This window comes from Pteropus alecto, unplaced genomic scaffold (assembly GCF_000325575.1).
Source record: "Pteropus alecto unplaced genomic scaffold, ASM32557v1 scaffold251, whole genome shotgun sequence".
Lineage (NCBI taxonomy): Eukaryota > Metazoa > Chordata > Mammalia > Chiroptera > Pteropodidae > Pteropus > Pteropus alecto.
The window spans coordinates 230,764-242,865 of NW_006431048.1; the positions used below are offsets into that span (position 1 = coordinate 230,764).

General features: G+C 36.4%; 1 protein-coding gene across 2 annotated transcripts in view; it reads right to left on the reverse strand.

Annotated features, from left to right (window-relative positions):
* Positions 1–1,298: 1,298 nt before the first annotated feature.
* Positions 1,299–12,102, reverse strand: part of TMEM39A (transmembrane protein 39A) — a 33,942-nt gene continuing 23,138 nt past the window's right edge. For both annotated transcript variants that reach the window (XM_015596019.2, XM_006905532.3), the window contains 4 exons: positions 7,424–7,772; positions 6,437–6,624; positions 4,415–4,535; positions 1,299–1,786 (listed from right to left, as the gene is read on the reverse strand). In XM_015596019.2, coding sequence (XP_015451505.1) covers positions 1,553–1,786; positions 4,415–4,535; positions 6,437–6,624; positions 7,424–7,772 — 892 coding nt within the window. In that variant the 3' untranslated portion in view covers positions 1,299–1,552. The remainder of the gene's footprint in view (positions 1,787–4,414; positions 4,536–6,436; positions 6,625–7,423; positions 7,773–12,102) is intronic.

The following is a 12,102-nucleotide window of genomic DNA, read 5'->3' on the forward strand; positions in this document are numbered from 1 at the left end:
AAAAATCATCTCAAAGATAACTTCTAGCGATGCCATTCCTAGCACTTTCTCTTTCCTTGCCCTGATTTATTTTCTCTTTACCGCATTTATTACTATCAGGAGATGTTATATTACATATAAATTTATTTATGGCACAATTTACATTGGAAACTGTTAAGAAGGTAGGGCCTTTGTACTTCTTATTCACTGCCATATCCCCAATGCCTACTATAGTGCCTGGTGGTCAATACCTATTTGTTGAATGGCTGAATGAACTCAGACCAAATGCCAATTTAAAACAACTTTTAAAAAGTACACATATCAAATTATTTAAAAAATGGTTAATTCCAACATTGTAGTCACCTTGCGTCAGCTGTATACAAACCTACTCCTCACAATGCTTCCTTGCTAAAAACCTGTTGGGAACTCTTCTGCAAGAATTATTTTGAGAGCCAATTTATGAAGTACATGATTGGTCTTTTTAGTTCATAAGTCGTATTGTGTTTCGCCAAAAGCTTCAGTATAAAAAAGTCAAATTGAGCAGAGGAAAAATAAAACTATATTTTAGGCTCTCAAGACAAGGCCTCAGAAGTTTAGATGACTAGTGACATCAACTGATTAAGTATTATCACCTCTGAAGAACAGACTGAAAAGGGTTCTCACAAACATGAAGGTTCTGGAGTATGAAAAAGGGAACGCTTCATAATTCACTTCCAATCGTAACTCCAAACATGCCATTGTAGGTGGGTTGCTGCTGAACTGCATCCATAACTGTTTAGCTGAGGACTCGCCCATTGTTCCAGTTATTCCATATCTTCAATCGGCCCACACACCAGCCCACATGGCCTTTGCACTCATCTTCTCCCACTGATCTGGCCATACACCATCTCCTTCATGAGTACGGGCACTTTCTGTCTTATAAAGCATTATTTCAAACAGCTAAAAAAAAAATCTTTAGAGTCAAAAGAAATAAAAGAACGGGGAAAATGACAGCAATATCTTCAGTTTCGGATAGTAGCTTATTCAAAAGTATGGCAAGAAAGAATTCTGAGTCTCTATTTCAGAAATACTTCCTCCCAGTAGCCAACGAAGAGAATCCTACCCAGGACTATAACCTACTCTTTTTCTCATGTATTCCAATAGTATTTGCCAGCTGTATAAAAAGAGAATGGGTGCTGTCAGGCAACTCCACTGGTCTCCCTTTCTATAGCAGTAACACCAACTGTGGACTAAAGATAATTAGAAAGGAAAGTAGACATGCCAAAGGTGCTGTGCCAAGTGATATATGAGATGTGTTCATAAATGAATGAGTTATTCTGGAGCCATACAAACAAATCAATCTTTACTGGAGAGACACACCTCTCATCTGTATATTATTCAAATATACTAACACATGAAAGATCACATCACCTTGTTTATGGATACATTTAATATCCCTTACCCTTCCCACCTTTCAAAACATAATAGTATACAAAATATAAAATATCTTAAATATTTATAAAAATTGCAAGAAAAAAATAGAACGTATGAAAATATTTTTTATCTGAGTTCTCCCTTATTTTTGAGAGGCAGGTTAGTTTGCCTTGAGTTCATAACTGTTGAGTGGGTAGGAGTATGCCCTGCCTAATACTATTCTGTCCCGGAGAAGCTTAAATAAAACATAGTAGTTGCAGAAGAGGATGAGAGCCATGGAAAGTGTGTGGTTCCACTTCTCCGACCGCAGTAAGGAATAGAGCTGGTAGAAGACGACACTGCCTTCAATGAGGATAAGCAGATTTAACAGCCTTAATGGACGATGAAATAAAAACTGTAAGGGAGTTAAAAAGAAAACATTATTTCATAGAAAAGTAAACTGTAGTTATTCGCACATTTTTTCTAAAATTTCATATTTACAGGTTCCTACATGCAACAACAAATAGACCTGCTTATTGAATATCAATTAGGCTATTTCTTGCTGTAGAGACCCAAACCTTTTTTCCTCAAGGAATAAGAAAATAAATTTTATTTCAATGCCCCGAGACATGAAAAGGAATTATAACCAAAAGGACTCTGCCTCTAAAGGTTTTTCTTAGATTATATCTTAGATATATATTGCAGATAACCAAAAGTATATTTATCTAAGACAGGGGCTGGATAAAGACCAAATGGGAAATATTTTATACTTTGTAAGAGGCAAAAAGTGAGCATAGTAAGTAGGTACTTATATAATAACCATTTAAAACTCATTGTTAGTCTGTGGGCTGGTCTAAAACATAAACACTTATACTAGACAAGTGTGGCAGGGAAGGGGAGGTTTTACAAATGGAAATATCAATACAATAATTTTTAACTTTTTCTTTAAACTGTTCACCCACAATGGTCACTGACTCAAATCTACACCATATATTTCTGGTGTTTTTCTTTTTTTTCGTCTGGACTTTGAGAAGTAGGTGCACAAAGACAAGACAATAAGGGAGGATGGAAAAATTAGTCAGAATTACAGTTTGGCTAAAATTAGAGCTCACTGTTTTCACTCTAACCAAATTCTTCACTCCAAGAGGCTAAACCCTGGTTTACTAACAAAAATGTATTATGAATAGAAAGATAGAGATCATGGGTTACAAACTACAGTAATGGTAGTATAAGCACATTTGAAAATTAATTTAGACCTCAAGGCTCAAACCTGAGAATAAAGCCAAATTATCATGGCAGCTCTGAAAGGTACCCATATTCTCAGAGTCTTTCTTCAGGAGAAAGAATATGTTTAACTGGGGTTTTATTATATGATATCCAATAATATCATGTATAAAATTGGCTCAGAATTAATATTCCAAAAAAACTCAGATTCTGTGGCAATTATAAGAATTACAATTAAATGTGCTAATAAGCTATAAATTGAATGAGAAGAAAGGTAAGGACAGGCTTTAAGTTCTATCAGCTCTAGGTCACAGGCACATTTTAAATGAGTGCTCTCAAACTTCATTGTGCCTAAGAATCATTTCCAAACATGCAAATGCCGCAAATTCCTGAGAGCCTTCAGAGATTCTGATTCAGAAGTCTGTTTTTAAAGAGTGAACCAGGTGACTTATAAACAAGTGGCCCAAGGACCACTTTGAGAAGCACCGATTTTCGTTTTTTTTTTTTTCATGCACAATCAGTAATAAGGTAACTTCCTAATCCTTTGGATTCCACCCAATTATTCAGCTGACCAGTACTAGCAAGGAAAATACTTATTTCTCAAGGAGAAAATTCTAATACATTATCTGGTTATTGTAAGTTTCAAGGGGACAGCGAGGGCCAACAGAAATAATTAATGGCCTCTGGAATTCAGCTGGCTGAATTAAATATTCTATATAGAAACCAAATGCTTATGTATTTGTGACTTAAGTCCACTTTTCCATCTTAAGGCAGTCCCACAGGAGTCTAGAAGGAGATACTTGTAGTTTCCTCAGTCAAGGGGTTTTCATCTTCCCTATGCTCTACTAAACCCCTGCCCCGCCCCACCCTCAAGGTATTTACAAGCATCCTGCCCAGATGCAAATTCCCAGTATTTAATTGAAAGACCCTTGGTAGCAAATACCTACAGTACTAGAAAGTTCATGTACTCTCACAAGAAACTAGGAGGGATGGAAGAATGGGTGGGAAAAAGGAAGAAAAGGATTCAAGTATCTCAAAAAAAGATCTCCAATTCTTTTTTAGAATATGATATTCAGTCAAAGGCAATATATTGCACTATACACATTTTTACTAAAAATGGTCCCTGCATGCACTTTCTTTTCCCCACTCCCATTGATCTGCTGGCCTTTCTCTTAAATACTTCTGCCCCCTTGAGCCAGAATTTCTGGAAAACTGAAAAGTCAAATAGAACAAAATCCAAGGCGTAAATCCAAATGAAACAGAAGCTGGATTTAGTGTGTCTATTGCTTTTTCCTTTTAAATTTTTAAGCCTTTTTTCCATTTAATTCAGGAAAAGGTAAAAGGCTGCAGATCATGGCATTTGTCTGACTTTCAAAGGGGAAGTCAAGGTATTTTAAGGAGATGATACATGTGACAATATGAAAAAATCACCCCATTACATTATTATATTAAATAAACTTAAGGATAAACAAATACAATATAATAAGGATACCATTAAACCAAATTGTTGCAAAAAAATTGTAAGATGAAAAGAGAAAGTCTTAAATAACTGCCTGCTTGTTTCAAGTAATACTAGACTTAAATTCCAATGTAACTAGAGAAACCAGTCAACCTGCTCAAGTTGGGATAATGGCATTTGGCTTTCAAACTGCCTTTCAGAAGACATTTCCAAAAGACAGGAGCCATTATTATAGTACCAGCAATAATTATCATGTAAAACTTTCCTAATATATGTCACACATTATGCTAGGTGCTTACACACAGAATGGCCTTGTAACACCCCTACGTTTTTATTTGAAAAGAAATAAGTAGTACTTACATAAAAGCGGGCATGGGATACATCTGAAGGCACTGCCACGTTGTAAGGTCCCATGGCTCTATATAAGCATCTGCTGTGTCGCACCAGCACCCCTTGAGGCCATATTGTATTTTCTGACCAGCTATGGGAGAAAGAAATGCAATGTCAGTATATTGGCAATTACAGATAAGACAGTGTCTGGCAACGCCAGCTATATTTCTATGGAAGGAATTAGGTATTCAAGGCTTCATGAGCCTGAATTCGGAAAATACAGTTATTCCATGGTCAATCTGGAAGGAGTTAAAAAAGATTTGTTATTATAACTTCACTGGTATACAGAGAGAGAGTACAAAGTGATACAGATAACTCAGTGGCAAAGGACTTAAGAGGCTTAGGAGAACAAGCAAAAATAAATGTGTAAGTAAGGCATTTATGAGCCAGAAAATCAAGTGTAAGCACATGGACTGTCATATCTCAATCTCAAGTGAGCTGAGTCTATTGGTAGAAATGCTAGAGGGGACAAACAAGAAGAGAAAGTGGTTTGCTCTAAGAGGAGTGAAGATATTAACAGGTTGTCAAGCTAACACGATGTTTACTGCAGAATTACATCCCAAAAGCTATATAGAAAATCAGTTTATCACATACTTCAAATGCTTCATATATGCAAGAAGCTACACAGAAGAACACAGAGACACACAAGGTACTGACACAGACTTTTCCTTTTACTGCTTTCTTATTTTTATAGAGGTTTCTCTAGGAAAAAGAAGTAATGGAAGAAGCTTCATTCTTTCCAGCACCAATGTAATGGAATTGGGGTGGGGATGGAAATTTCAGGTTATGCTTTTTAAAATATCTAAGTTAATTCATCTCTTCCTGATTTTGGAAAAGTTAGTTTCCTAATGGAAGAACTGGGACAGCATTTTAGATTTGTTAAAAAAAAATTCTAGCACCCTGAAGCTTTCCCAGTTCAGAAAATGTTCCGTCGGCCTTGCTCACACTTACCAGCATTAAAGTGATGATACACCTCATGGCCATGTGCCATCAGGAGCCTGAAGATGTACAGTACTAGTACTGTGGATTGTATTTTCAATTTTTATTGAAATTTGTCCTTTGCCCACAGTCGGGTTTCTTTTCAGCCTGGCCCAATCTCTTTCAGTTCCTGGGCTTGAAGGCCTGTGCTAATCTGTATCAGACATCAAGGCAGATAATTGAAGGGAGGACTCTGAGGGGGAGAGGGGAAGGGAAGGTCACCTCAATCTGTCCCACTTAATTAGGAAAGAATTTCTAGGTGATGAAATTTGTGAAATGTTCAACTTATAAAAGGGAGGAAGATGAAGATGGTCCAGATCTGAGAGAAAGGTATGAAGGGCTCAGTAGTGAGAGAACAAAAGGGTTCTAGAGTTAGCAATTTTGGATCATAGGGACCATGCAGAGAGATGACTGATAAAGGGACACAATGAGAGGAATTTCTCAGAGAGAAATCAGTTAGGGACAATTTCCATTTAGATAAGGGAAAAGCAGAGACATATTCCTTAGCGAGTTTAGGAAGAAAAGAAAGAATTAAAAATGCAGATAAGGAAAATTACTAGAAAAACTGTGCATTTATTAGAATGAAAAGATGAGAGAAGCAAATTCCAGCTGTCTAAGTGTGAGATGATTAGCTAGCAATTATTTAGCTGTGTCAATGAAGATGAGATGAATTTTACAGTCTTCTAAAGAGAATTAAAAATATATCATGATTCTTTGAATTTGGACAAAGGGTTAAGACTGAAAGAAAACTCCAAGATAATAGCTTGGGAAACAAATTAGATACTCTAGCGACTGGGCAGTTTGGAAGATAGGAGGCATTAAGGAGGGACTGGGATGGTTGTGGAAATGAGTTAATGTCCCCTGTATTTTTTAGAGTGATGACAAGCATCCATGTACACAAAAAGTAAACATTAAATGTTCAAAGCCAAGAACAAGAATGACAAACAAAGCAAATAAACATGATCAGCAGCATGTAGCAAGGTGTTATATGGTTTTACTCTCTAGCCTACTCACATGTGCTGTGGAGCATTGCTGTAGGACCCATGTTCGAGCTTCTGCCACTTGCCCAGATGAGCAGCTGATTTATGTAGCAAATCACAGTATTTGGATGGCAACAGTTGTGTGGTGAGCATGACAAAAGCATTGATCCACACCATAATGAGGTGCTCACATGACCAGCGCATGTCATAGTACTGGGTACTCTGGAAGAGATCAGAAGAGAGAAAAATGATCCATGCACTGGTGGGCAAGAAGGCAGAGACGGGTGCATGTACATATGCCCTGCAGACAAATGCCACACTGAGTCACACATGCATTGGTTGTCCTGCTGTCCACGCAGAAAGTTCAAGAGCAGAGTCTTCCAAAATCCTTCAACCTGACTTTCTGGCTGTATGAGTTAGGGTTGGGAGGGAGAGGTAATTATATTTTAAGTGTTTCCTTTCTAGAAGAAGTGAGTGCTCTCTGTGAATGACCACTCCGGCTGCAGGTGTTCTTCTCAATGGGTGAAGTAGGACATTAAAATGTCCCAAAAGATTTTGGACCCAAGTGACATCCAGACCATTTTTCTTTTCTACTGAAGTAAACGGAAGTTTAGATAAAGGTTAGATTAAAATTAAGGAAACGCCTGATAACCATGTTAAGATCAACCACAGTAGGCTAAATTTTATTGAAACCTTGGTCATCTTAAGCTACTTCATACTGATTCTATCATAAGTACAAGTTTTATTCTCCCGGGAAACTGGAAAAAAAAAAAAAAAACTGGAAAAAGAAAAAAAAAAAAAAGGAAAGGGAAAAAAGAGGGGTCCACCACGGGTGCATCACATATATGGAAATACCTATCCACCAACCAGGAGCGGTATTAGTGCACTCCAGTTGCAGCCGAACTCCACCATCCAGGCTGCCAAAGGGGAGACAGAGAAAAGGGGGATTAAATAAGAAATACCCAGTTTATGTCATTCACACACAAATCCAGGAAGCACATAAAAGCAAGTAACCACTTACCTTCACAAAACACAGGGGCAGAAATGCAACATAGTAGGCACTGAAGAGAGAGTTGAAGAGAACTTCCTTGATTCTGTGGTTGAAATCTGCTTTCAGACATTCTACTTCATTGCGAATGAGGTCTGGAGATAGGGGGCAGCTGTGGGTGGGGATGGGTGTGGCATTATTAAACTGCTCTTTTAGAGACTCCAGCAATAAGGAGAGGAAGTCTTTGGACTTGGCTAAGCCACCCACGGTTGAGGCACTTTCCTCTACTGCCTGGTGCTGAACCACGTAGTTATAGTCTGTGAGAAGAAGATGAGCTCTACTGTCTTGGTGGAAACAGCAGAGAGGAACATAAACACCAAACCTGCAGAGAAAAGTGAACATGAAAATGAGACCACAGATGCCACCTAAGATCAGATCTTATAACTATGTGAGTAAAAGAGTCATGGGTCACCAGAGTAAACACAATATAATGCGGACTTTGCTGATGGTAAATTCATTATTAGGGAAGCTCTTTAACTAACTTCTTCCCACAAAGGCAATATATATATCCAAGGCAGAATTAAAGGAAACTACAGAAAATCACAATGACAAAATATAAATAACCTATTAATAATCATTTTTATAACTGGGTACACAGACTTTACACTTTTTCTCTTGTATGTTTAGCCTCATACAGTATAAACTGTTTTGTATCCTTCTGTTTTAACTCTGGATCTGTTGAGCTTTTTGTATTATCATTAAATATTTTTCTTTAATAATTTTTAAAGATACTATAGTATTTTCATATAGATGTACCATAATTTATCCATTTCTCTTTTTGGAAACTTAGGCTGTTTTTTATTTTCTACTACCGTACATATCAATGGGATAAACACTTTCCTACACAGATCTTTGTGTATATCTGATAATTTTCCAATGGCCTGCCTTTTATACCTAGTTTTCTCTTCTTAGTGAGGGGCTCCCCTGCCTCTCCACCATGTCAGCCACCCGACTCCCATGGGCACTTCTAGGACCCTTCGCCAGGTTTACTTTTCTCCACAGATCTTACCACTCTATATATTTTACGTGTTTATTGGGTTTTTTATTTTATTTTATTTTTTTTCCTTGTTCTATCTTCCCCTCACCGCAATGTAAATTCCATGAACTAGAGATTTTAGTCTGCTTAATTCACTGCTATAACCTTGATGCCTAGAGCAGAGGCTGAAGCATACTAGATACTAAATAAATATCTGATGCACTAATGAAAAAATTCTAGAAGTACAATAAATAAATTTCTAAAAGTAGAATTACTTGATTAAAAGACTGAGTATTTTTGAGACTTTTCATAACTTCTTGTAGTTATTCCAACCTTCGGTTCCTTAAAAAATTTTTAAATACTGCCCTAAGTCCTCATTAAGTAACTTCCACACTGTGACACCAGTATTGTAAATAAAATGGTTATTTCACTGACAAAAAATTCAGAAATAAAAAACAGCAAATAAAAAGATGTCTTATTTAGTTATATTTTATGAAAAAATTAACAAATGTCACTTGTTCATAGTTTTCTATAGAGGGAGAAAGGATGAGCTTATTATTAAGTAAGAAAATGGTTAGCAGCAGCTCTGAGGTCTACTGTTAATGTGCCTTAGAGTAGTAGGGTGGTGGTGGTGGTGGGGTAAATGTAGAAATATCAGACAGAAGCGTTCACATATGCAAAATTGTGACGGCCAGAGAAGGCTGTAAGTTCAATACTGCTGAAAGACAAACTGCATGTGTAGGGGTATGGAATATGAGGTTGGGGTTTATGGTAGATTGCAATGATGGTCTCATTTCTTTACTGTTCCTTCTAGTCTCACCCCTTGCCAGGTAACTGTACAGCTCTCATTCTGTGGGTGAGGTGATCCTGCCCTATCCCATAAATTGCCTCAATGATAAGACATATTTTGGCCAAAGGGATGTCAGCACACTGAGGATTGCTCTCTTGCCACTGTCAATTTCATATGACTGTGCCCAGGGAAGTCTGCCAGAGCATCAAAGACATGTGGAACAGAGCTGAGTTGTCAGTTACCTAAATTGACGGCCAGTCAATTCTACACACGTGACTGAGCCCCGCTAAGATCAGGAAAGCCTCCTGACTTCCAGCTAACCCCGACACATACACAATAAATACATATTGTAGTATGCTACCATGGTTTTGTAGTTGTTTGTTCCAGCATTACGTGGCAATAGATAACTAGATTACTATGGGGTAGAGTGAGAGAAACTGGAAAGGTAGCATCAAAGGCTTAGATTATGGTGTGCTTTGTAGGTAGAGGAAATAATTCATCAAAGGATTTTAAAGGGGGTCAGTAAAATGATTCAACTTCCATTTGGAAAATCATTCTAGCTACAATGAAAAATGGAATGGAGGAGGGCAAGAATGGGTTACCAGAAGATCAGACGGAGGTTCAGAATGTTATAGCAAGGATTGTGGAGAACAGTGAACATGCTCAAGATAAATGTATGAGCTAAAACTGTTAGTCTTTGGACTAATTTATCCTAAACTGAGAAGCTAATTGAAAACCAAATTTACAAAAGAGAGAAGGAGACAGAAAAGTCAATTTCTTTTTTAATCCACTAATGAGTAAGAAAATAACAATGTAGTTGTTGCTATTGTCTAGTATTTTAAATTTCTCACACTTAATTTTTAAATTGAAGTTGGATAAAAGTTAGATCATACAACTTTTAAAAAGTAAAGAAGATAAGTACATTTCAACTTAAAATTAGTTTAAATTACATGCTTATTTCATTGTTTTACAGGAGTATGGAGAGCCTCCAAGAATAAGTAAACTTCTTTATATACCTAAATTGAAATGAAAGTTTGCTAGCTCTTTTGATGATGGTAACATTCTTAAAACTGACCAAAATATTCCCTCATATGCCCCAAATTAGCCTTTCAAATCAGATATGGTTAATCTTCTGATTCAATCAAGTATTGTTGGTAAATAGAACAACTAAATCATTTGTTTCCAACTCAAGCAGCTGAAATATTAATTTAAAAATACTGCAACAAATGATGTAAAATATATCTTATAAGAAATTTGAATCGTGAAAAATGATGTTCATGACAGAAAATTCACTTTGTAGAAAAAAGGGTAATATTAATGAATTGAGTTAATAAGTACCTTAATAATTGTTTAAGCAATAAAATTAGACCTACTCATAGTAATACCAATATAAAGTCTTTCTTGCCCTCCTTGCCTACACAATCTAATTATGCTTTGATTATGCTATGTGACTACCCATATAAATTCATGCTTATACTTCAGCATCAAAAATGGTATAAAGCAATGATTCTCTGGAGCCACTAGCATATAGGAGGGGATAAGGAGCTTTGCAGGTCCCTCCTATATATCCATTTCTTAGTTTAACCAACATACTTTGTAGCATATACAATACATATGCAATGTATACTATTCATATAGCTATCTGCAAATGCAAAGAAACAGTTGAATTAACACCATTATGAACTGCAGAAGCCTAAAACTTGAACAAGCATCAGAATCATCTGGGCTTGTTAAAAGACAACTTGCTTGGCTCTACTTTCAAGAGTTTCCATTTCAATAGGTTTGGGGCAGATTTTGAGAATTTCTGTTTCTAACTAATTTCCAGGAAATGCTGATGCTGCTGTTTTGGGAACCACACTTTATTGGCTAGATATGTAATGGTTAACACAAGGGCTCTGGAATCAAAAAGACCTGAGACGTTTTCACTAACTTTCTGACCATGGGAAAGTTTTTAAATCTCTTAATTCATAAAATCTTCTTTAAGTCCAAGGTCCTTGAGTTTAGTTCCTATGTTTTCTTCTATGCATTTTATTGTTTCAGGTCTTATATTCAGGTCCTTAACCCATTTTGAGTTAATTTTGGTCTGGTGATAGACAACAGTCTAGTTTCATTCTTTTGTAGATGGCTTTCCAGTTTTCCCAGCACCATTTATTGAAAAGGCTTTCCTTTCTCCACTGTTATGTCTTTGGCTTTTTTGTCAAAAATTATTTGCCCATATAAATATGGGATTATTTCTGGATTCTGTTCCACTGATCCATTTGTCTGTTTTGCTCCCAATACCATGCTGTATTGATTACTGCCACTTTGTAGTATAATCTGAAGTCGGGTAGAGTGATGCCTCCAGCCTTGTTCTTTTTTCTCAGGATGGCTTTGGCAATTTGGGGTCTTATATGCTTCCCTACTAATCTGATGAGTTTTTGTTCTATTTCTTTAAAAAATGCTGATGGAATTTTGATGTGGATTGCATTAAATCTGTATAATGTTTTAGGTAATATGGTCATTTTAACTATGTTGATTCTTCCAATCCAAGAACAAGGAATCTTTCCAGTTCTTTGTATCTTCTCATTTTTTTTTAATAGGGTCTTGTAGTTTTTATTATATAGGACCTTCACTTCTTTTATTAAATTTATTCCTAGGTATTTTATTCTTTTTGTCACAAGTGTAAAAGTAATTATATTTTTCCACTTCTTTTTCTGATGCTTCGTTATTAGAACACTATGGATTTTTTAAACGTTGATTTTGTTTCCAAAAACTTTACTGTATTTGTTTATCGTTTCTAGTAGTGTTCTTGGGGAGTCTTTATGTGTTTTCTATATAGAGAATCATGTCATCCAGAAATAGCAAGTTTGACTTCTTCGTTTCCTATTTGGAAGTCTTTTATGTCTT